At 42.2% G+C, this 27,047-nt stretch overlaps 1 protein-coding gene across 2 annotated transcripts in view; it reads left to right on the forward strand.

Annotated features, from left to right (window-relative positions):
• Positions 1–26,813, forward strand: part of tada1 (transcriptional adaptor 1) — a 46,213-nt gene extending 19,400 nt beyond the window's left edge. For both annotated transcript variants that reach the window (XM_033027897.1, XM_033027898.1), the window contains 5 exons: positions 478–575; positions 2,404–2,613; positions 12,381–12,532; positions 17,353–17,515; positions 25,079–26,813. In XM_033027897.1, coding sequence (XP_032883788.1) covers positions 478–575; positions 2,404–2,613; positions 12,381–12,532; positions 17,353–17,515; positions 25,079–25,228 — 773 coding nt within the window. In that variant the 3' untranslated portion in view covers positions 25,229–26,813. The remainder of the gene's footprint in view (positions 1–477; positions 576–2,403; positions 2,614–12,380; positions 12,533–17,352; positions 17,516–25,078) is intronic.
• The last annotated feature ends 234 nt before the right edge of the window (positions 26,814–27,047 follow it).

Here is a 27,047-nt window from a genome sequence, read left to right on the forward strand (position 1 = left end):
ACAGCCTTCTGTGACAATGAATTCTATAGATTCACCATCCTCTGACTAAATTAATTCCTCCTCATCTTCTTCCTAAATGAACGTCGTTTAATTCTGAGGCTATGACCTCTGGACCTATACTCTCCCAGCAGTGAAAACTTCCTCTCCACATCCACTCAATTCAGGCTTTTTACTATTTGGTAAGTTTCAATGAGGTTCCCCCTTAATCCTTCTAAACTCCAGCGAGTAGAGGCCCGTTAAATGCTCATCATATGCTAACCCACTCATTCCTGTCATCTTATTTCACAGGAACAGTGTTGCGGGACTTTCCTCCACTTTATTAAATCATGTGGGGAATGTGGCACGTGCCATGCATTTTGCTGATAAATGTCCTGTGTGACCCACAGGATAACTTTATCAACAACATTCGCAAAGACTACTAGTGACTCTTAAGAAATGAAGCCAACTCATACTGCCTTTGTACTGTTCACGTTACAGAAGGTACGTCCTCTCTACTATGGAACAGTCAATCGGCTGCTAAACCCGGTAAACCTAAAAGCAAAAAAAAGTTCCCATCCCTCCGGGCAAAGTTTGAAGTGAGTTACTTTCGAGCCGACGATTATTCTTCTTTTGGCTACTTGCTGAGCTCGTTAGGGAAGACATTTTGGTAAAATTATTTTCGTTTCCCGTAATTAAAAAGAACAAACTAAAGGCACCTGATACTCCGTTGATGAATAATGATGTAATGTTGTCGGCGTGGGCAGGTCGGGTCCGTTTCCACTCTGTATGACTATAACAGGGTGATTGAGGGCAAAAAAAGCATGCAAAAGAAGAAAGTGTTATTATGTTTTTATTTGCACTGTGTTACCATTTAACAATGATCACTAAATAAAAATCTTCACAGTTTAAATATTTAAAGCAGCAGATTGTAGTCACCCAGCATATCTCCATCTCGGTTATGTGGTTGGAGGCTTTATTTGGTTTCCAGGCCTGGAGGATGGGGAAGACAAAAGATCTTATTAATTAACTTAATGTGTTTATGGCTTGTTTTATTGCGTTTTGGTTAGTTAGTTTTGGTTAACTAGTTTTTTTTCCATTATTTACATCAACCTTTTAAATAATATCAGTCTATGCTGGTCTCACATCGACAATTACAACCAAAACATGCTCTGATGATGGCTATTTAACTCAATCCATGGCTTTTAAAGATAGAAACTCACATTTTCATCACCGAATCACATCCCTCTCGGTATTTTTAAGGTGGAGAGTAACAGATACTTGATGGATAGGGCTATCAAGAGTTATGGGGAGAAGGAAGGTTTTGAGAAGGAAGGATAGATCAGCCATGATTGAAAGGCACAGTAGACTTGATGGGCTGAATGGCCTAATCATGCTCCTTGAACTAATGAATAATGAATCTGAGCATCAGAGGCTCCCGAGGAAAAAGACTGTGCTGGTGTAACTCAGTGGTCGGGTGGCATCCCTGGAGAGCATGGATAGGTGGCGTTTCGGGTCTGGACACTTTTTCAGACTGATTGCAGGTGTGGGAGGAAGGAAGCCAGAGGGGTGGAGGGGCAGGACAAAGCATGGTAGGTCATAGATGAACACAGGCGAGGCAGGTTAGTGATGGGCAGATATTTGGACAAAGGCCAGAGATGATCACGTACAAAGGAGCGAAATAAAAGGATTAGTGAGTTGCGAAATGTGAAGCTAGAGGATTGACGAGGTTCGAGTTGTGTCAGAATGAAGGGGGAGGGAAGAGATGGGTGCAAGATCGGCTCTGGGGAGGGGGGGGGTTTATAGGGGAGGGGATGCATGGGACTCGGGGTGAATGGGCAGGGGGTCCAGCAGAAATACTATCTGAATCTTGCTATAGCCCGGGGGTGGTGAATCTGTGCAATTCATTGCCATAGCAGGCTGTGAGGTCCAAGTCAATGGATAATATTGGCAGAGATAGATAGATTCTTGTTTAGACATGTGACAGAGGTTATGGAGGTGAGGTTAGGAGGGAGAGTTAGATAAGCCATGATTGAACGGTGGAGTAGACATGATGGGCCGAATGACCTATTTCTTCTCCTATCCCTTATGAACTCATACCTTGCAGCGTGATTCATGGGTACAGAAGATTAATAGGAATGGGCCTCCACAGGTCAGTATATGCGGGCAGTGACCCAGATCCAGCAACATTCAGCCAAACATTGCCCTGGTCCATCTACAATGGAGATAATGTTAGAATTGCTTATAAAAAAATAGCAAATTTGGAATAACATTGTATTTGATCGTTTTTTGTCAAGTTAATGCCAGGATCAGATCCCATTTCTTTTCAGTAGATAGTGTGTGTGTAAACATATCATTTAATTTAGCAATCCGATAGTTTTCATATTTCATGAAGCTTTTTGCTGAAGTACTTGCATCTTCCTCCAGCATCGTTTCCAAGCACAGAACCCTTTGTCAGGGGCACAGAACTTTGTGATGAAGGATCCCCAAGAGGAGGATGATGTGAAGTTTTGCACTCACACCATGGTGCTTCCCTCAAGAGGGCAATTAGAAGGCCGGATGATCGTAACAGCATTTGAATGTGGGTTGGATAATGTTTCTGAAGATGCGGTGGCAGCAGTGGTGCATGCATTGGAGGTACTGCATTATGTTGTTTTATTTCATTACAAACATATTTTGGTTCTTGTTCATTTAACCAAAGTTGCATCCCATGTACTAGCAGTAAAGCTGGGCGGCACAGTGGCACAGCAGTAGAGTTGCTGCCTTACAGCGCCAGAGACCCAGGTTCGATCCTGGCCACAGGTGCTGTCTGTACAGAGTTTGTACCTTCTCCCCGTGACCGTGTGGGTTTTCTCCAGCTGCCCCAGTTTCCTCCCACACTCCAAAGACGTACATGTTTGTAGGTTAACTTGGCTTCAGTGAATTGTCTCTAGTGTGCTGGAAAGTGTTTGTGTATGGGGTGATTGCTGGTCAACGCGGACTCGGTGGGCAAAATGGCCTGTTTATGTGTTGTATCTCTAAACTAAACTAAATAAATCAATGTTTCTTTCACCTGGATGCTGGGAAGACCAAAGTTGGGCAATTCCATAATTTTGGATGTACATTTCAGACACTTAAATGAGTTGCCAATGGAAAAATAATTACAAACAAGGAATTTTTATTTGACCAATATGTGACATCTACTGAGTAGAAAACAATTATAGATATAAATATAGTACAAACACCTTAATGACTTTGTACTATTAAAAGACACCACGTAGTCGGACGTACACAGAAAAGTGCGTTTTTCTGACATTGGAAATTCAACTGCAAATCTCTGAAGTATACTGGCTTTTTCTCAAAAATCACTCATAACCATTTCAGTTAGATGTCAAATGATGAGAAATGGCAAGAATAATGTGTCAATTCTACTTTCAAGTAATGAATAATTACGTTTTTTCTTTGTGTCGGACGTACAATGTCGGACGTACAGTATTGTCATGTCGGATGTACGTGTGCATGTCTATTTGTTGCAGACATTTTGTTAATAATTAAGCCCTTATTACATTACTAACTACAGGTACACAACCTTTTATCCGAAAGCCTTGGGACCAGACACTTCTCGGATTTCGGAATTTTTCGGATTTCGGAATGGAAGATTTTTAGCGTAGATTAGGTAGGTAGCGCAGGCGGCTTGAAAAGTCTGGAGCGGCTGCCTCCTCCCCGGGGAGACCGGGGAATCATTGTAAGTCATTGCTTAAATGTTAGTCAGTTAGTTTGGAGGGATTTTATGTGGTGGGGGGGGTGAAGGGGGAAACTTTAATTCTTAGTCCCCTACCTGGTCAGAGAGGTGGGGAGCGGGCAATGCCTTACCGGGTCGCCGTGCAGTAAACTCCGGAGCGCTGTGGCCGCCGACTCCCAACATCGCGTTGTAGCTCCGACCCCGGCGAACTCTACCCCGGCTGCGCGGCGCTCCAAATCCAGCGCCGCCCGCGGACGGACGCCCGCAGCCCCAGCTCCGCGATGTTGGGAGTCGGCGGCCACAGCGCTGGGATACCAGTGGGAAGCGGGCAATGCCTTACCGGGTCGCCGTGCGGTAAGCTCCGGAGCGCTGTGGCTGCCGACTCCCAACATCGCGGAGCTGGGGCTGTGGGCGTTGGTCCGCGGGCGGCGCTGGATTTGGAGCGCCGCGCAGCCGGGGTAGAGTTGCCGGGGTCGGAGCTACAACCGGTGCCGCCCGCGGCCCCAGCTCCACGATGTTGGGAGTCGGCGGCCACAGCGCTCCGGAGCTTACTGCACGGCGACCCGGTAAGGCATTGTCCGCTCCCCGCCTCTCTGACCAGGTAGGGGACTAAGAATTAAAGTTTCCCCCTTCACCCCCCCCCCCCCCCCCCCACCTTCACATAAAAGCCCTCCATACTAACTGACTAACATTTAAGCAATGATTTACAGATGTTTAAGTGTCTCCGGGGAGGAGGCAGCCGCTACAGTAGTACAGACCTGGGTTGACCGTGGGTCGTTTCGGGTCAAGTTTGGCGCCAAACGCGAGCTTTGGCGTGCAGACGACATCCTGAAAAAAATGTCAGTTTTTCGGAGCTTTTCGTTTTCCGGAATTTCGGATAAAAGGTTGTGCACCTGTACTTGACTTTGTCCGACATGACAAATGAAACACACCATTGGTAGCATTACTTATTGATAATATTAATGACATTGATAAAGCACTTAATACAATCTATATTACTAAAGGTCTGATCTTGACCGCTTTTGGCTCACTGTGCTGCGATTTCCGAAAGAGAACGCCGCCACCTACGGCCGTCATTTTTGGCCACGTCGCTCAGAGCCCCCTCCGCCTTCCGGGACCAGAGGATTTTTCCCATCAATGAAAAATCAGAGAGATATTAATGTTTTTTAAAAATTAGCCATTCTCTCTGCTGCCCCTGCTGGAGGGAGGGGGAGGGACTATAAAACCAGGAAGTGGTGTGCCTCACTCAGTCTCTGCAAGATGGAGGAAGCCAGAGGGTCACGTCTCTCTCAGCTCTGAATAACACTGAACACATGTCTACTCAACTGTGAGTGCCCTTAATGTGGTTTGAAAATGAAAATATGGTTGGTTTTAAGTAAAACTGCACTGCAAATGGTTGTTTGGGGTGAAGTAAAAATGCACTGCAAATGGTTGTTTGGGTTGAAGTAATTGGTGGAGAGGTGGAATTGGTGGGGAGGTGGAATATTGCGTCGGGGGACCTGCCCTCCCGTGTGAACATGGGACCCAACGGGTCCCACTTAGTCTAGTACCTTATGTTTCTAAGGGCTGTGAACAACAACCAAATATTACAAATATCTCAAAACTCAACAAAACAATATCAAACTTAAACAAAAGAAACCTCATCCAACACAAAACAAAGACAATAACTATTAACCATATACTTGATAACACTTCAACATTAAAATGGGTTTAATGTATTTGACAAATAGATGTTCATGTACAGTGTGCATTGGGATCATGTTATTAGGACTGGAACATCTTTTCTCTTCAGAATTATTAAATTGAAAATAAAGCTGCTCATAAATTTGAGATCTGGTATATAATTCTGTATATTGGAGTACAATTTGAATACTGTTAATACAACTGTAAAAGTAACATTTAATCCAACAACTTTAGCACAGACTTACTGAATTGTCATGCCTTCAAACAATGGCAGAACATTCTCGCAAATTGATTTTTTCGTTCCTCTCACACATTATATAAATGAATATTGTTTTTATTTTAATGACTCAGAATTAGAAACATAAACACTAAGGTGCATGTGAAAAGATTATAACCATGGTATTTTTATACTTTTTTTTAGCTATCCTGTACATGCACGTTCACACAGAAAGGGGTGGAAGACCTTGGGAAAAAGGGCTTAGAAAGTAAAAACGTACTGTCCCCTGCTGCCAGCGACCACTGGGGGAGAAATTGTTATGATAACAATTTCTTGAAATAGAAAATTTGATCTGGGTGTTGTGGCCATCTCCAGTTCCCACCTGCTTGATACATAACATTGACCGTGAGATCAGTGTTGTTGACACTAAATTCAATGACTTCACCAGGGAAAGTTTCCCCTTGATAGGCAACCAACACCCAGTCCCCTATTTGCATTTGTAATTCATCACTTTCATCATCAGGTGATTCATCCATGCTGTCAAGGGACTCATTGAGATCCTCAACCTCTCTCTGATGCAAACATGCCGGTACTCGCTACTGTTGGACACGTCACTGACAAACAAGTGATGTTGTCCAACTGGTACCACACTATGAATTTTGTGCATGTTTGGTACAGGTATTGTGGTTTGCCAGAATGCCTCCAAATTCTCTCTCACCTCTGCAATTGCATCTTTGGAAATATACAAGATCTCCAAGGTAGGGTTTCTGCGAACTGCAACTTCAGAGGAAGTAATTGGCGTTGATGCCATTTCTTTTCCACTATGAACAAATCTCCGAACCGACCGCTTCATTGAACCTCACCCTTGCCATGGGACGTAGCAAAGAAATGCCACTTTCGACTGATGGCGATGTCCTCTTCCCACTTGGCCAAGTTGGAAAAGAGGAATTTCTGTTTGAATTGTGAGCTGGCGCTATCTGATACCACATGGACTGTGCTGATTGAAGGATGCTTTCTTGTCAATGTAGAGTAGAGTGTAGTCCATGTAAGTGTTGTCACAAATGCACATGGCCAAAACGTGTGTTCTGCTAAATCTTGAAACACTTTGGGGCAGTTGCTCAATTTTGGTGAAGCAAAATTTATAGAACTAGTGACCTACAGTGCAGAATCCAAGCCATAAATATCTTCAAGTTGCCTTGAAAATGACACATTTAGCAGCTGGACACTCAGGATCTTGAGAAGTCTGGATCACATCATGAGGCATGAAGGCTTACATGAATGCTTACCTGTTTGAACACACCACAGTGTGAAAGAACGCCTCTTTTCCATCGGCTTCACACTTTTGAAATTATGATCTTAGTAAACTTGTGTTGGAAACAATGTTTTATTAATAATAGCGCTACACACTTATAATGATGCAGAGATATTGTGCTGTAATTACAAGGCCTTAAGGCATATTAATATGGCAGAAACTTATTCATTATAAATATAAGATAAGGCATATAAGAAACTTATTCATATAAATGCCGTGTCGGACGTACATGAATATATGATGTCGGACTTACAAAAAAAGTGTGCGTCCGATCACACATGTTTTCCTTAATTAGAGATAATTAAATAAATCTAATGTACAGTCTTTGCGGAGGATCAAAAACTTGCTTTGCATTGAGATCCTGCAGTTTATTGGGTTCTTTGTCTTTTTGTAAAATTAAAAATCACGTTTTTTTAATGAAGGACATACATGACCAAAGCACATATAATATTATAAGTAATAAATCATAACTTTAAAAAGTTTCACAATTTCTAATGTATGATCATGGGTACATTGGTTATACTGTTTATATCTCTCTCTCTTCACATTGTGTTTTTTTTATTTTTTTTATTTTGTGTCTTTGGAGCGATTTCTATCTTTAATTTGTGTATTGATGATGTCCTTATTATTTATTTTTCTCCGACTATATGTTTTTTTCTCTTCTGTTAATCTTTGTAAGGTGTCCTTGAGATATGAAAGGCGCCCAAAAATAAAATAAATTATTATTATTATTATAGTGAGTGACATAATTCACTTCATTTTCTATTAGAAAAAACAAGAAATTAATTAGTACAGGTACATGCAAGTGGCAATATATTGGCTGTCGTTGCATGCTTCCGTCGGAGCAGTCTGGAGACCTTGAACTTGGTCCAGTGTATCTGTAACTTACATATTTTGATAGTTCACATCTTTACCTTTAAAATGATATAACATTTGAACCAATTTGATTATTTTGAAAATTTGGCTTACTGGTTGACATATTTATGGAACTGCCCAGTTATGACCTTAGTTCACCGCCGCAGTTTCTTTTAAATTGCCATCAATTCCGTCCTTCTCTCCGTTGCTCGGGTGCTCAGGAAGAATAACATCACTCAGAGACTGCTGCTGTCCTTTTATCGGTGCTCCATTGAGAGCATCCTAACATACTGTGTATGCGTATGGTACACCAGCTGCACAGCGGCTCAGAGGAAAGCGCTCCAGAGGGCCATTGACAACGCCCAGAGGATTGTCGGCTGCCCTCTCCTTACCTTGGAGGACTTACACAGTTCCCGCTGCATCAAAAAATCCCAGAGTATTATAAAGGACATTTCCCACCCCGGACACTCCCTGTTTGAACTGTTACCGTCAGGCAGACGGTACAGATCTACAAGGACAAGGACAAACAGACTTAAAAACAGTTTTTACCCCACTGCTATAAAGGCACTAAATGTAGCCGCCAAGTAACGCAGGGTCGATACATACTAAGAGACTGTGAAATCGACAGAAGGATGTAGGGCTGGGTGTTTATGCGTGCTATTTTTTTATGATATTTATTTTAGTTGTTTATCTTTTTTTAAATATTTTACCTTGTATGTATCGTTAGCTTTTAGAAATGTTTGAATGGTGCACTGACTGGCTGACATTTTACAATTTCGTTGTACATGGTTCATGTTACAATGACAATAAAGAAACTATTCTATTCTATTCTTGACAGTTAACCTGACTTGGGGGTGTTGTTACCCTGGTTAAACTGAATTTGTAGGCAGGAACTGAAGGTGCTGGTTAAACTGATCTTGGGCTTTGAACCGTATATCCTTGACATCATTGCCTATATTTTTCTCCAATATTACCTCACTCCACCTCAACTCATTTCATCTGCTATCTCTTTGTAACATTTAGACCTGGTATTCCAAACTGTTTCTGGATAAATGGAAACACAAAGAACTGCAGATGCTGGTTTACAAAAATAGACACAAGGTGCTGGAGTAAATCAGCGGGTCAGGCAGCTTCTCTGGAGAACAGGGGGAAGTGACGTTTCGGGTCTGAAGAACGGTCCCGACCTGAAACATCACCTATTCAGTTTCTCCAGAGATGCTGCCTGTCCCACTGAGTTACTCCAGCAATGTTTTGGAATAAACTCTCTCTTCTACCCTCTAAGTTAATCTATTATCATCAACCTAACTTGTACATGATCCCGATAACTCATCAGCTCACTGTTAACCACTTTGATTTGAGATTAGAAGAATAAGGGGCAACCTCATTGAAACATACAGAGTAGTGAAAGGCTTGGATCGAGTGGGTGTGGAGAGGATGTTTCCATGAGTGGGAGAGTCTAGGACTAGAGGTCATAGCCTCAGAATTAAAGGATGTTCTTTTAGGAAGGAAATGAGGGGAAATTTATTTAATCAGAGGGAGGTGAATCTGGAATTCTTTACCACAAAGGCAGTGGAGGCCAAATCAGTGGATATTTTTAAGGCAGAGAGATAGATTCTTGATTAGTACAAGTGTCAGAGGTTATGTGGAGAAGGCAGGAGAATGGGGTTAGGAGAGAGAGATAGATCAGCCATGATGGGCCGAATGGCCTAATTCTACAATCACTTATGGCCATATGATTTTAAAGATCCTACTCTTGTTCTAATCTCCCTTTTCCAATAATTCTAATGAGCCTTGCAGACTCCTTCAGTTACAGCTTATAGTCACACAGTCACGAGTTATACAGTGTGGAAACAGGCCCAACTTGGCCACACCGGCCAACATGTCCCACGTGCCTGCGTTTGGTCCATATCCCTCCAAGCCTGTCCTATCCATGTACCAGTCCTATCCATGTACCTGTCTAACTGCTTCTTAAACTTCAAATACCTCCTCTGGCAGCTTGTTCCATACACACACCACCCTTTGTATGAAAAAGTTACCCCTCAGATTATATTAAATCTTTTCCCCTTCACCGTAAACCTATGTCCTCTGGTCTTAGATTCCCCTATTCTGGGCGAGAGTCTCTGTGCATCTACCCGACCTAGTCTTCTCATGATTTTATACACCTCTATAAGATCATCCCTCATCCTCCTGCGTTTCAGGGACTAGAGTCCCAGCCTACTCAACCTCTCCCTGTAGATCAAACCCTCGAGCCCTGTCAACATCCTTATAAAACTTCTCTGTACCCTTTCCTATAGCATGGTGCCCAGAACTGAACACAATACTCTAAATATTTGGTCTTTGGTCATCTTCAATTTGAATCACTGATATGGTAACTGTTACTTATATTAAGTTTTCTTTTCTCAGTGCTGTTAAGGCAAGCTTGCACTGCAAGATGTAATGAATAGCTCTGACCTCAGCGCAAGAGACCCGGGTTTGATCCTGACCTCCGATGCTATCTGTGTGCAGTTTGCACGTTCACCCTGTGGTTTTCCACCAGGTGTTCCGGTTTCTTCCCACATCTCTAAGACGTGTGGATTTGTAGGATATTTGGCCCTCTCTAAAGAGCCTCCAGTGTGTAGGGAGTGGATGAGAAAGTCGGATAACATGGAACTAGTGTGATCGATGGTTGGTGTGAAGATAGTGGGCTGAAGGGCTTGTTTCCATGCTGTACCTCTAAAACTAATGTCCACCAATTTACTTTTGTTAATTACTTCCAGCATGTTATTGCCGCGATTTTTTGATGAAAGTGACTTCTTTGGAACTTCTGGGGCTTTTGAAGCTATTATGAGGGGAACACAATATGCATGGTGTGTAGGAAAGTTGGGTAATATGCAGGGTAATAATTCACAGTTACTTACAGAGCAGAGTAATCCCTTTGACAACACGATGGAGTGGGAGAATGCCAAGAGGGCTGTGATCCATAGTGAAATGCTTGCGGGCATTTTGGTACAGCGTATTTTATACATGCCATTTGTTATAACGAAAGATAACGTGGCATATGGAAGACTTGCAACCTAAAGAGCCAAAGGCATTTTGTAGTGAGCCTTCATACATTAAGGAAATAGTATATATTTAAAAATGTTTTGTACAATTTAGTTTTGAATGCTTCTGAATGTCAGGGCAATCAAAAGCTTTCAAACTCCTTGACATCAAGAAAAGCTGGAGGGCTGTCTTGCTAGTTATCAGATATTAAGGCGGCACAGCGGTATAGCGTCAAAGACCTGGGTTCAATCCTGACTACAGGTGCCGCCTGCAGACGTCTGTATGTTCTCCCCGTGACCATGTGGGTTTTCTCCGGGTGCTCTGGTTTCCTCCCACATTCCAAAGGCATACAGATTTGTAGGTTAATTGGCTTTGGTAAAAATTGTAAATTGTCCCGAGTGAGTAGGATAGTGGTAGTGTCATCATCATCGGCGGTCACTTGAAACGAGTATGATTGTCCTGGACGTCTGTGCGTGACTTTGTTTAACGTGGGGAGACTGGTGCACAGACTGCCACCCCACGGTCCTTGACAGATCTGGGTCAGGATCTAGTGGCATGGAGTCCAAGACGACCAGAGACCCTTTTCTGCTGCAGCCTTCATCCGCCTTCCCAACCGTTGTGACACTCCACTAAGGTCAGCCATCATCCTCCGCCTGTTCCACCGTTGAGGTCTTAGTTGGATTGCTCTTTGTCAGAGTCCTCCCCCTCGACCTTACCGCCATGGGTGGCCCTACCAGGAGCATAGCTCCAGACGGCATCGCTCTCAGGATCTCAAAACCACACAAGCTTCTCCACCACGACAAGGTGATAATCCACGGAAAAGAATGTTAGTGTAAGGGGTTAAACGCTGGTCGGCGCTGACACAGTGGGCCGAAGGACCTGTTTCCGCACTGTATCTCAAGTCTAAATCAGAGTTTTATCTTATCTGATTTGTGGGTAGGGTTGTTAAGACCTGCCCACGATGCATGCTGCCACTCTGGGTCCTGTCTTTTTAGATACGTAGCTTGTTTCCTTGCAAGTTGGGGACAGGGATTCATACCTCAGAGAGAACACTAGCAGCCTACAAGTTTCAGTTCTGTATCTTTAGTTGCTGATGTAAAATTGATTGTAATCATGTATAGTCTTTTCACTGACTGGATAGCAGGCAACAAAAAAGCATTTCACCGTACCTCAGTACAAATTATAATAAACTAAATTAAACTCAATACGGCTTTGGGAAGATTACAGGACTAGCCCAACCAACACAGCACAAAATACTAAGTAAATAATGTGACGAAAACTCAATAACGTATTAATTTAATAAAGGTACAACATGGAAACTGGCCCTTCGCCTACCGAGTCCACACTGACCATTGATCACACGTTCACCTTTGTTATCTCACTTTCGTATTCACTCTACCAGCTGCCCCCAAAGGGATTTGAGAAAACAAAATCACTGGACCATTTCCTGAAATTATTTGAATTATTAAAGGGCTAGAATGGTGAATAATGAATGTGAAAAATCCTCCACATTAACTTTGTTTCCCTTTGCAGAGTCACTACTGTTTTCCTGCATTTTCTGTTGTAATTGCAAAAAATTGTCCTACATCCCCCAGAATCACCTGAAGGACATCCTAACGGCAGTGATATCCAGGAGAAGATCATACCGTTTACGTGACGGCCATTTTAAATATGCGTTTGGAAGTAGCATCAATCCCCAGCCATATTTAAAGAACAGCATTATTGCTTACAACAACATTATTGACTGGTAAGGAATATATCAAATGTATATTGACATGTTAATTTGTTGAAGAAAATATAAATAAGAAAAAACACAACTTAATATGTATTTGTAAGAGCAATCCATAATTAATTTGTTGAAGAAAACATAGATAGGAAAGTAAAAGTATTTGTGAGAGAACGCCATAAAAGTTCACAACTAATGGTTTTGTCACTGCTCTTAATCTCTGCAATTATTTTAATCTTGTCAGGTAATAATTGTTTTTCCCTCAGTTCATCTGCATTATAAATTGTTGCTGACTCCTCCAGCCAGCTGTGGTATTATATGGCATAGGTTTGGAATGTATATCTTTCATTCAGTCACTTTGTGTTTTGCTCCCATCTTCAGAATCAATTAGACTTTGCGGTGACCTTTTTAAATTCAGGGGTTGAAATCGACCTCTGGATTACTTGAGTTCCTCTGGCCACTGACAAATATTTTTGGGTTTCTGGCGCAGTCCTCAGTTATGTCCCTACCTCCGCTCAGCTTCCTCCCCTACTCTCTCCCTTCCACTTCTCAGAAGCAAAGGAATTTAAACTGGCATGGTATGGGGTGGTACTTTATTTATTCCATGTACCGAGTACAGCGAAATTCATTTTTGTATACGGTTCAGTACATATCACCATACATAAGCACTTAGATTCATGTTAGATAAGCATCTCAGATAGAGTACAAGTGTATAGTAGTAGTACACTGAGACAGTACACAGAGTTGCCAGTTTGGCCCCATTTTCAAGTCCCAGTTGTTGTAAGCGCAGGGGTCTTGACCTGACCATGAAGCTCTGTTGCCCTGGCGGCGTTGCAGGGTCAGCCTGGCCAAGCGTAGTCGTTGCTGCTGTAGGCCGTGTGTGGTCCACGTGCTTACTGAAGCTGCAGGTGAATTCTACGTTGCCACATATTGTGTTGCTGTAACGCTTCACTCCACTCTCTTTCCATTCTCAGAACCAAAGGAATTTAAACTACAGATCATTATATGTGCTTTCTGAAGCTCCAGGTGAATTATACACTTTGCTACATACATACTTTGCTTCACTGTACTTACTTTTCCATCTTCAGCTCTGGTCTCATGGAATGACAGAGCTGTCTATTGAGGAAAGATTTAGTGATTGGACTTATTTTCGCTCTAATTTAAATGAGTGAGAGGTTTAGTTTAATTAAAGATACAGTGTGGACAGCAGCTCATGGAGTCCGCACAGACCAATAATCACCTGTTCACCAATCCTAAATTATTCCAGTTTCACATCCTACACACGAGGGGCAATTTACAGAAACTAATTAACCTACAAGCCTGCACGTCTTTGGAATGTGGAGGAAACCAGAGCACCCAGAAAAACCCACGTGGTCACAGCCTGTGACTCACAGGGAGAATGCACAAATTCGGTATTTGGTACTCTTATTGAAATATTAGATGCTGAAAAAGGACCAGGTTAGATTCCCTTGGTTGCTGAATCTGGAATTAGATTTGGGATGTTCGTGAATTTAGGATAAGGGGTCATACATTTGGAATGGAGGTCGGGCAGGATGATTTCAAATCAGAAGGTTATGAACCTTTGGAAAACTTTACATTAGAGAACTATGGATGCTCAGTTGCGGAAGAATTGATATTGGTAAGCTTTCTCCAAGGGTATTGAATAGGATTCGGGCAAGAAGTTGAAACCTTTCAAGTCATTTGATCACATATTTATTTTTTGTTTGGCATTATTTGCTTCACATATTAAGAGTGTGCTTGATATGTTTCTACATTAAGAATAGAACATAATTGCAGATTGCTTCATTTCCTACTGTAGTCACTTTAACTAAGTGGCAACATTGAGTTTGACCCATGTGAAATAAAAGTTCATATAAAATTGCTGAGTGACTTGTTAGTTTGTGGCATATTTACTGATGTATCTTAGCCAGTCTGAAGGTAAAATTAATTGTTGCATCTTCGTGTCGTTTTGTACATGGTTTCCTACTGTAGGGTGTTTGATGTTTTGTCTTGTTTATGAATCTTTTGCTCACTGTGATCATGTGCGACAAGGTGTTTGTCCTCTTCTGTAACTTACAGAAGAATGGTACAGTGGTAGAGTTGCTGCCTTACAGCACCAGAGACCCGGGTTCAATCCTAACTGCGGGTGTTGTCTGTACAGAGACTTTGCATTCTCCCCGTGAGCGCATGGGTTTTTTCTTAAGATCTTAAGAGATAGGAGTAGAATTAGGCCATTCGGCCCATCAATTTTACTTTGCTTTCAATCATGGTTAATTAATCTCTCCCTCCAAATCCCATTCTCCTGCCTTCGCCCCATAACCTCTGACACCTAACTAATCAAAATTCTATCTCGGCCAAAAATCCATCCATTTACTTTGTCTTCACAGCCATCTGTGGCAAAGAATTCCACAAATTCACCACCCTCTGACTAAAGAAAATCCTCCTCATCTCCTTCCTAAAGGAACGTCCTTTAATTCTGAGGCTATGACCTCTAGTCCTAGACTCTCCCACTAGTGGAAACATCCTCTCCGCATTCACTCTATCCAAGCCTTTCACTATTCTATACGTTTCAATGAGGTCTCCCCTCATTCTTCTAAACTCCAGCAAATATAGGCGCAGTGCCATCAAACGCTCATCATATGTTAACCTACTCATTCCTGGGATCATTCTTGTAAACATCCTCTGGACCCTCTCCAGAGCCAGCACATCCTTCGCCAAGAACTCCAATTTTCTCTCCCACTCCAAAGACATGTAGGTTTGTAGGTTAATTGGCTTCTGTAAATTGTCCCTAGTACAGTGCCCTCCATAATGTTTGTGACAAAGACCAGTCATTTATTTGACTCCACAATTTGAGATTTGTAATAGAAAAAATCACGTGGTTAAAGTGCACATTGTCAGATTTAAATAAAGGGCATTTTTATACATTTTGGTTTTACCATGTAGAAATTACAGCAGTGTTTATACATAGTCCCCCAATAATGTTTGGGACACAGTAATGTAATGTAAATGAAAATAGACATGTCTAGTATTTTGTTGCATATCCTTTACATGGACATCACCAGTTGCTGGGTGTCTTCTCTGGTGATGCTCTGCCAGGCATGCATTGCAGCCATCTTTAGCTTATGCTTGTTTTGGAGGCTAGTCCCCTTCAGTTTACTCTTCTGCATATAAAAGGCATGCTCAATTCGGTTCAGATCGGTTGATTGACTTGGCCACTCTAGAATTTACCATTTTTTTAGCTTTGAAAAACTCCTTTGTTGCTTTAGCAGTATGTTTGGGATCATTGTCCTGCTGTAGAATGAACTGCCGGCCAATGAGTTTTGAGGCATTTGTTTGAACTTGAGCAGATAGGATGTGTCTATACACTTCAGAATTCATTATGCTACTACCATCAGCAGTTGTATCATCAACGAAGATAAGTGAGCCAGTACCTTCAGCAGCCATACATGCTCAGGCCATAACATCCCCACCACCGTGTTTCACAGATGAGGTGGTATGCTTTGGATCTTGGGCAGTTCCTTCTCGCCTCCATACTTTGCTCCTGCCATCACTCTGATATAAGTTAATCTTCATCTCATCTGTCCACAAGACCTTTTTCCAGAAATGTGGTTGTTCTTTTAAGTACTACTTGGCAAACTGTCACCTGGCCATCCTATTTTTGCGGCTAACCAGTGGTTTGCATCTTGCAGTGTAGCCTCTGTATTTCTGTTCATGAAGTCTTCTGCGGACAGTGGTCATTGACAAATCCACACGTGACTCCTGAAGAGTGTTTCTGATCTGTCGGACAGGTGTTTGGGGATTTTTCTTTATTATAGAGAGAATTCTTCTGTCATCAGCTGTGGAGGTCTTCCTTGTACTGCCAGTCCTTCTGCGATCACTAAGCTCACCAGTGCTCTCTTTCTTCTTAATAATGTTCCAAACAGTTGATTTTGGTAAGCCTAAGGTTTGACTGATGTCTCTAACAGTTTGATTCTTGTTTCTCGGTCTCATAATGTCTTCATTGACTTTCATTGGCACAACTTTGGTCCTCATGTTGATAAACAGCAATAAAAGTTTCCAAAGGTGATGGAAAGACTGGAGGACTAGTTGCTGAGAGCGCTCTTATACCTGCATTAAGGAGGCAATTAAACACACCTGAGCAATTACGAACACCTGTGAAGCAATGTGTCCCAAACATTATGGTGCCCTGAAATGGGGGGACTATGGATAAACACTGCTGTAATTTCCACATGGTGAAACCAAAATGTATAAAAATACCCTTTAATAAAGTCTGACAATGTACACTTTAACCACATATGAGTTTTTCTATTACAAATCTCAAATTGTGTACAGAGGCAAATAAATAAATGATGGGTCTTTGTCCCAAATATTATGGAGGTGCACTGTATGTAGGATAGAACTATTGTACGGGTGATTGTGGTCGACGTGGACTCGGGCCTGTTTCCACGATGTACCTCTAAACTAAACTTAACATTTAAAACTAATTCTCACTGCTCCCTCTCTGTGAATCAGTCTGAAGATGGACCCTGACCCAAAATGTCACCTATCCACATTCTACGATGCTACCTGACCCACTGAGTTACTCAGGATCTTGTTTTTTTTAAGCATGAATTGTTTTAATTACTGCTCATATTAATTTTCTGCAGTAAAGTATTTAAAAACGTATAGAATGAACCAATACTAAAAACGAAGGTGCATATATTTGCATTTTTATGTAGCAATTGTTATTTTTGTTTATAATGTGCTAATTAACAGGTGATAAGAACTTGCAACCAAAAACAGTGGGGATGTGTGTTGTCCAAAGAAATATGATTTTCTTTATTTTTTGTCTTTTGACCTAGCCCCCCTCCAGGTACACCTGTAAATACTGGACCGAGCCCTGGTTCCCATATCTCATCAGATGATGCAGAGCAACAAGCAGCCCTCCTTTTAGCCTGCTCTGGTGAAGATATGTTGGCCTCTCTGCCACCAGTGAACATGTATGACCTTCTTGGAGCCCTCCAGGTAAGTTGTCCTGTGTAAACATTGCCCTAGTTTATTGGTTGCAGTTTTCCTTTTGCAGACACAAGTAAATGACCTACTATGAGAAAGCTCCAGAGAGCATGGGATTTAAATGCAATTTATTGCTATTTAATCGTTTGGCTGCCCTTGGTCATTAGCAGGGCTCTAGACGTTAGAGATACAGGGTGGAATCAGGCCGATCGGCCCACCGAGTCGGCGCCGACCAGCGAATCACCCTGTACACTAACACTATCTTACACACGAGGGACAATTTACAATTTATTTTACGGAAGCCAATTAACCTACAAATCTGCACATCTTTGGAGAAAACCGGAGCACCCGGAGAATATCCAGGTCGGAAGTAGAACGTAATAACTCCATACATACGGCACCCATAGTCAGGATGGAACCCGGGTGTCTTTTATGTTAATCCCCTTCATTAAAGTGAAACTGTTTCTGGACCCAGTCTTCACTCACTTAAGGGCCTGTCCCACTTTCCCGAGTTATTCACAAATTCTCACAAGTTTTCCCAGAATGTTCGTAACGAGTCCGTAGGAGGTCGTAGGAGTTCGTAGATATATCGTAGCGGCTCGTTATGCCAGCCGTAGGTACTCCTGGCATCAGGTAAGTCGGGACGTTTATTTCCAGCCCGATAAAAAATGTCCACGATTAAAAAAAATGGTCGGGGTGAAAGAAATTGCAACTTTTTACTCCTAAGGAGGGCATCGGAATAGTCGTGGGAATTCGTAGACATACTCGTAGGAGTTTGTGAACATAGCCGTGGAAGGTCGTAGGAGTTCGTAGATTACCACAATCTTGATTATTTTTTTTTAGGTCCTTTAAACTCGGCAGAGGTTTTGAATTAAGTCATGAAAGTGGAACAGGCCCTTTAAACTGAACTACTTCCTTGAAGAATTTCTACTCATTAAACCGCCTCAACATCGAAAATCACCTGCTTCGTAATTTATAGCTCTAAGTGCTAAGAGAAATTTACTCTATATACTGTCCATGCACTCAGCATATATTATTGCAGCTACCTTTTTCAATTTGATTCACCAAATGAGCACAAAGATTACAGTCTTTGTGTGATCATTGAACTGCACCTTTATTGCAACCACATTGATTTGTTAATCTGTACCCATTCCCGTGTAGTATTCCTGCCAATGGATTATGTCCCTTGTTTTTAACCTCCACTCAATGTGTTCTGAGGAGATAATTTCATTTGTTAGTGATACAGCATGGAAACAGGCCCTTCAGCCTACCGAGTCCATGCTGAACATTGATCACCTGTTCATACTAATTCTATGTTATCCAACTTTCCCATCCACTCCGTACACACCACGGGGGCCAATTGACTTGCAAACCCGCACATCTTTGGGATGTGAGAGGAAACCGGAGCACACGGAGGAAACCCACATTGTCACAGGGAGAACGTGCAAGCTCCACACAGACAGCGCCCGAAGTCAGGATCGATCCCGGATCTCTGGCGCTTTGAGACTCTCACACCTCTGCACTCTGTCTGACTGTCACCAATTTCCGTCCTCTCTATTCAGTATATTCCCATGGTGAGAGCACCTCACTAAACCTACTATCCACGCACATCTTGGCATTGTGAATGCTGCACCATGAACACATCTTCAGCTACACTTCTGTGCTGGGCTTAGCCAGTAGCTACAGCTGGATGTACATCTGTACATTTTCCCCATGGAGGTATTTCTGACTTCCCACATTACATTCTCCAAGAGCATTTCACAGGTCCGCTGGGAATTACCCTTAGATAAACCTGCTCAGTTGCCCCTTTTAATTAAAGAATATAATTACGGACCTTTGTTACTTGTAAACCAACATCTTCAGTTCCTTGTGTCGCTATCAACAGTGATTTTTGTTTAGCTAGAACGGCCCCTTGCCAAAACGATGGCAAGTGAAGTGTTTGTGGCTTGAATTGCAATTCCTCACAGCACTGAAAGATAAGTGAGCAGTCGAGAAGTATAATTTTAATTCAGGATAGTTCGTACTCAATATAACTGCTCTGTCGACCAGCAGAGAGAAAAGCTAAAGTATTGAATGGGTTAATGCTTGTGTCTGATGTGTTGAAGGATTTGTGCTATGTACATGTTTCCTCCAGTTTACCCTGACGGATATTGTGAAATATTAATGAGCCATGTGGCACGCACATATATTTCCTGCCACTGATTTGTAAATCTGCTGACGTGAATCATATATAATGAGTAAACAGTTCTGAAAATGCACGTGAAAACGTTTAAGATGTGGAAAATCAAAATTTGCCCATGAAAGTCATGAACTTCCTTACAGTATTAATGATGTCACTCGGAGGGGAGATTCATGGAATGAATTTAGAAACGGAACAGTATTCATTTACAATGTCTTCAGCAAAGAGGTGCAATTTCTGCAGAGAATGTGTAGTATGAGAATCCAAAACTGAGGAGCAACATATTCAATAACATTACCTGTGCATTCAGCAGTGAAGTGGAAATAGAGTCATAGTCATACAGCACGGAAACAGGCCCTTCAACACAAGATAGACACAAAATGCTGGAGTAACTCAGGCAGCATCTCTGGGGGAAACGGTAAAATGGTCTTGGGGAATGTAATGTGGGAAGGCTGGAGAAAAGTGACGTTTTGGATCAAAACCCTTCTTCAGACCAAGATTGTCCATGCTGAGCTATCTCATCCATGTCCCATCTATGCTAGTCCCAACTGCCCTTGTTTGGCCCACATCCCTCTAAAACTTTCCTATCTATGTACCTGTCCTAATGTCTGTTATAGATATAAAATAGTTAATCTTCTTCCTTGCTAGTGCTGTCGGGGAGGATTTAAACTAATGTGGCAGGGGGATGGGAGCATGAGCAGAGAGACAGAGGGGTGTAAAATGAGGGTAGAAGCAATAGGTAGCAAGGTGAAAAGTAAAAGTGGCAGGCAGACAAATCCAGGGCAAAAATCAAAAAGGGCCACTTTTCAACATAATTGTATAAGGGGAAAGAGTGTTGAAGGCTTTGTGTCTCAATGCAAGGAGCATTCGTATTAAGGTGGATGAGTTGAATGTGCAGATAGTTATTAATAAATATGATATAGTTGGGATCATGGAGACATGGCTCCAGGGTGACCAAGGCTGGGAGCTGAACATCCAGGGATATTCAATATTCAGGAGGGATAGACCGAAAGGAAAAGGAGGTGGGGTAGCGTTGCTGGTTAGAGAGGAGATAACGCAATAGAAAGGAAGGACATTAGCTTGGAGGATGTGGAATCGATATGGGTAGAGCTGCGAAACACTAAGGGGCAGAAAACGCTTGTGGGAGTTGTGTACAGGCCACCTAACAGCAGTAGTGGAGTTGGGGATGGCATCAAACAGGAAATTAGAAATGCGTGCAACAAAGGTAAAACAGTTATAATGGGTGACTTCAATCTACATATAGATTGGGTGAATCAAATTGGCAGGGGTGCTGAGGAAGAGGATTTTTTGGAATGTATGCAGGATAGTTTTCTAAACCAACATGTAGAGGAACCAACGACAGGGCAGGCTATTCTAGACTGGGTATTGAGTAATGAGGAATTGTTAGTTAGTAGTCTTGACCTCGACTTCGGGAGAGGAATGGAGAGCAGGGGAGAGACAAGTTTTTGCCTTCCATCACAGTGAGGAGGACTCACTGTGATGGATGTTTGTGTGAATTGTGTTGGTGTGTGCCTTGGTTCATTTTTTTTTTTTTTTTTTTTTTTTTTTTGTATGGCTGCAGAAACCAAATTTCGTTTGAACCTCATGCGAGGTTCAAATGACAAATAAAAGGTATTGTATTGTATTGTATTGTTGTGCGTGGCCCCTTGGGCAAGAGTGACCATAATTTGGTTGAGTTCTTCATTAAGATGGAGAGTGACATAGTTAATTCAGAAACAACGGTTCTGAACTTAAAGAAAGGTAACTTTGAGGGTATGAGACGAGAATTGGCCAAGATAGACTTGTTTCAAACAAGAGGACATGACTTCAGAATTAAGGGACAGAAGTTTAGGGGTAACATCAGGGGGAACTTATTTACTCAGAGAGTGGTAGCGGTGTGGAATGAGCTTCCAGTGGAAGTGGTGGAGGCAGGTTCGTTGGTATCATTTAAAAATAAATTGAATAGGCATATGGATGAGAAGGGAATGGAGGGTTATGGTATGAGTGCAGGCAGGTGGGACTAAGGGAAAATAATTGTTCGGCACGGACTTGTAGGGCCGAGATGGCCTGTTTCCGTGCTGTAATTGTTATATGGTTATATGGTTAAAGGGTTGATGGTGGATATGCAATGGAAGGCATTTAAAGACTGCATGGATGAACTACAACAATTGTTCATCCCAGTTTGGCAAAAGAATAAATCAGGGAAGGTAGTGCATCCGTGGATAACAAGGGAAATCAGGGATAGTATCAAAACAAAAGATGAAGCATACAAATTAGCCAGAAAAAACAGCCTACCAGAGGATTGGGAGAAATTCAGAGTCCAGCAGAGGAGGACTAAGGGCTTAATTTGGAAAGGGAAAATAGATTATGAAAGAAAACTGGCAGGGAACATAAAAACTGACTGCAAACATTTTTATAGATATTTGAAGAGAAAAAGATTAGTTAAAACAAATGTAGGTCCCTTGCAGTCAGAAACAGGTGAATTGATCATGGGGAACAAGGACATGGCAGACCAATTGAATAACTACTTTGGTTCTGTCCTCACTAAGGAAGACATAAATAATCTGCCGGAAATAGCAGGGGACCGGGGGTCAAATGAGATGGAGGAACTGAGTGAAATCCAGGTTAGTCGTGAATGTTAGGTAAATTGAATGGATTAAAGGCCGATAAATCCCCAGGGCCAGATCGGCTGCATCCCAGAGTACTTAAGGAAGTAGCCCCAGAAATAGTGGATGCATTAGTAATAATTTTTCAAAACTCTTTAGATTCTGGAGTAGTTCCTGAGGATTGGAGGGTAGCTAATGTAACCCCTCTTTTTAAAAAGGGAGGGAGAGAGAAAACAGGGAATTACAGACCAGTCAGTCGAGTGGGGAAAATGCTAGAGTCGGTTATTAAAGATGGGATAGCAGCACATTTGGAAAGTGGTGAAATCATTGGACAAAGTCAGCATGGATTTATGAAAGGCAAATCTTGTCTGACGAATCTTATAGAATTTTTCGAGGATGTAACTAGTAGAGTGGATAAGGGAGAACCAGTGGATGTGTTATATCTGGACTTTCAGATGGCTTTCGACAAGGTCCCACATAAGAGATTAGTATGCAAACTTAAAGCACACGGTATTGGGGGTTCAGTATTGATGTGGATAGAGAACTGGCTGGCAGACAGGAAGCAAAGAGTAGGAGTAAACGGGTCCTTTTCAGAATGGCAGGCAGTGACTAGGGGGTACCGCAAGGCTCAGTGCTGGGACCCCAGCTATTTACAATATATTAATGATTGGACGAGGGCATTTAATGCAACATCTCCAAGTTTGCGGATGACACGAAGCTGGGGGGCAGTGTTAGCTGTGAGGAGGATGCTAGGAGGCTGCAAGGTGACTTGGATTGGTTGGGTGAGTGGACAAATGCATGGCAGATGCAGTATAATGTGGATAAATGTGAGGTTATCCACTTTGATTGCAAGAACAGGAAAGTAGACTATTATCTGGAATGGTGGCCGATTAGGATAAAGGGAGATGCAACGAGACCTGGGTGTCATGGTACACCAGTCATTGAAAGTAGGCATGCAGGTGCAGCAGGCAGTGAAGAAAGCGAATGGTATGTTAGCATTCATAGCAAAAGGATTTGAGTATATGACCAGGGAGGTTCTACTGCAGTTGTACAGGGCCTTGGTGAGACCACACCTGGAGTATTGTGTACAGTTTTGGTCTCCTAATCTGAGGAAAGACATTCTTGCCATAGAGGGAGTACAGAGAAGATTCACCAGACTGATTCCTGGGATGGCAGGACTTTCATATGAAGAAAGACTGGATAGACTCGGCTTGTACTCGATAGAATTTAGAAGCTTGAGGGGGGATCTTATAGAAACTTACAAAATTCTTAAGGGGTTGGACAAGCTAGATGCAGGAAGATTGTTCCCGATGTTGGGGAAGTCCAGAACAAGGGGTCACAGTTTAAGGATAAGGGGGAAGTCTTTTAAGACCGAGATGAGAAAAACATTTTTCACACAGAGAATGGTAAATCTGTGGATTTCTCTGCCACAGAAAGTAGTTGAGGCCAGTTCATTGGCTATATTTAAGAGGGAGTTAGATGTGGCCCATGTGGCTAAAGGGATCAGGGGGTATGGAGAGAAGGCAGGTACAGGTACTGAATTGGATGATCAGCCATGATCATATTGAATGGCGGTGCAGGCTCGAAGGGCCGAATGGTCTACTCCTGCATCTATTTTCTATGTTTCTATGTTAAATATGCCTATCCTTAATAGTTTGGCCTTGTAACCCTACGTAATATTCCTGCAATTAGTTGTTCTATATATTATTTCGTATTCAATTGCAGTATTAGCAGCTTTGCAGAATGTATTACCAGCTGTTATATTAAATTGACACGGTGGCACAGCGGTAGAGTTGCTGCCTTACAGTGCCAAAGACCCAGGTTTAATCCTGACTACGACTGCTGTCTGTACGGAGTTTGTACGTTCACCCCATGATCTGTGTGGGTTTTCGCCGGATGTGCCTGTTTCCACCCACACTCCAAAGACGTACAGGATTGTAGGTTAATTGGCTTCTGCAAATTGTCCCTAGTGTGTAGGATAGAACTAGTGTACGGGGTAATCACTGGTCGGTGTGGACTCGGTGGGCCAAAGAGAATGTTTCAACACTGTATCTCTAAACTAAAACAAAAAGCTGCTAACGTCGATCACATCAAATACAGGCACATAATATCTTTTGGTTCTGCCCAATTAAAACGACATTTCATCTTCAGTTGGAGGAATGTTCAAAAAGCACAAAATTAATGGGTTTTAAAGCATAATGATTTTCTTAAACATTTGATCAGGATTTTGTACTGAAAGCAGCAGAATCTAATTTTAGGAACCATTCTGAATAGCACTGAAACTTACCGAATAGTGCCTGGATAGAGTGAATGTGGGGAGGCTGTTTCCACTAGTGGGAGAATCTAGGGCCAGAGGCTATGCATGGGCTCAGAATAAAAGGATGTACCTTTAGAAGGGAGATGAGGAGGAATTTCTTTAGTTAGAGGGTGGTGAATCTATGGAATTCATCACCATAGAAGGCAGTGGAAGCCGTCAATGGGTATTTTTAAGGCGGAGATTGACAGATTCTTAATTGGTATCTGTGGAGAGAGAATTCAATGTGAAAGAAACCAAAACATGTTAACGCCCTATATTCACTGAAATCAAACTATAGCTGGGTTTTTTTTAATACAACAGCTGGTAATACATTCTGCCAAATCTAATGAGAAGGAGACTGGTTGATCTGTGTGGATTTTATTTTCTGGTGGGGGCAAATTTATTAAGGGCAAGAAATAATCCTCACAAGTTATTTCCTCTTTACTTGCTGCCTTCCTTGCGTATTTAGGTATTGCTTTGTGTTCCCTCCGCAGGTACACCGGGAAGTGATACCAGCGCACACAGTCTACGCCTTGAATATAGAGAGGATATTGGCTCGACTCTGGCACCCGAGCCACGAGGAGCTCGAACAAGATAAGATTCACCGACAGAGGCTGGCAGCCAAAGAGGGCCTCGTATGTTGACTGGCTGTAGTCTGAGTTCTGGAGCTCAGAACCTGCGTCGCATCAACTGCTTAAAACAAATACGTTAGATCCATCCTCAACCTCCATTTTGTGTCCGTATCATCAATGGATAATCTCCACACTAGCAGGCATTATTGGCAGATGTGAGTCTAAACAAATGCAAGGCATTACTTCAATTTGACAGTTTTGATAAAATATGCACCATAAATGTCTTAGAAATGTTGATCCACTGAGGCAGCAACATTGCTGACATACATGCATCACAGACGGTTGGTGTGGCCACACAAGCCTTGAAGCGGTCTACATTTCAGCTTGCCGCTTGTGGTATTGTCTCATGATGTTCTCAATTACCCTATTTGTATTTTCATATTTGTCCGTGACAGTGCTGCATATAGTTTGTGATCGTTTTAAAAGATTGGTTGTCTAAAATCCTTTCCCAGAACGTGCAACATGAACTAACAAAACCTTGCACAATTGCATCAGCTTTGATGATAATAATTTATTTTGGACATCAGAACAATCTCAACCCCTTCTCCCCCCCACTACAAGTTATTTCCCGTTAACTTATTTTTTCCTACATGCACATTAGCACACCTGATTCTCCCACCTGCCACCTATTCTGAAGATGATATTCAGTCGTCAAGTAAGCTCACAGAGATGCTGCCTGTCCTGCTGAGTTACTCCAGCATTTTGTGTCTGTCTTGTGTATAAACCAGCATCTGCAGCTTCTTCCTGCACAAGGTCACATCCTACTTCTCTTTGGAATGTGCCAGGAGTCCCATGCGGTCACGTGGAGAATGTTGCAAACTCTATGCAGGCAGAACCGAGCATTAGGATCGAACCCAGGTCACTGGAACAATGAATCAGCTGTACTTCCTGCAGCTACCCTGTTGTAGCATGAATTCTGAAGTAAATTGGTTACCCCAGAAAGAGAAACACAAAATGCTGGAGTAACTGAGCGGGACAGGCAGCATCTCTGGAGAGAAGAAACTGGTGACGTTTCAGGTCTTCTCCACCAAAAACGTCACCCATTCTATCCAGAGGTGCTGCCTGTCCCGCTGAGTTGCTCCAGCATTTTATGTTTCTCTCTCTGGGGTAACAGGGTGCCTTCGGAACTGCAGTTCCTTCCTACGCATAAACTGGTTACCCACTCTGCTGAAGAAGAGTTAATAATTACACATAAAACAGGTTGAGCAAGAAATAGCCATAAATATTCAAGGTCTGTGTGGTTTGCCTTTGGTGTTTAACATCTGTGAACTGACGTGATGAAATAACTTTGCTTGGCAACTTCTAATTCCTCTTTGCTTTTGCTAGTTTTTTCCAGAAATGTTTTAATTGAAGGAAAATATCCTTATCAGGAGTGCATGATTTGTCAATGCATTGTAATAACGACATGGAATATGTTTATTTTTGTACGGTAGGAAATTGAGATTTAATCTGTATAATACAAGTGCTTTTTGTATACATGTTTTTTTACATTTTTGTTTTACATGTTTGTATTTATAATTTTATTTTGTAGTTCATGTGCAAAAAAGCTGTTATCAATTCATTTAAATCTCAATAAAGTCAAATGTCATTTAGATTATGTTGAAAGTATTAATCTCTGAATTTGGAATGTATGTTCTGAGGCTGATTTAAATGTTTAGTTTAGCGATACAGCGCTGAAACAGGCCCTTCGGCCCACACGTCCATGCCGACTAGCGACCCCCGCACACTCTAACACTACCCGACACACACTGGGGACAATTTACAATTTTTACCGAAGCCAGTTAACCTACAAACCTGCACGTATTTGGAGTGTGGGAGGAAATCGAAGATC

This window comes from Amblyraja radiata, chromosome 10 (assembly GCF_010909765.2).
Source record: "Amblyraja radiata isolate CabotCenter1 chromosome 10, sAmbRad1.1.pri, whole genome shotgun sequence".
NCBI classification, from domain to species: Eukaryota; Metazoa; Chordata; class Chondrichthyes; order Rajiformes; family Rajidae; genus Amblyraja; species Amblyraja radiata.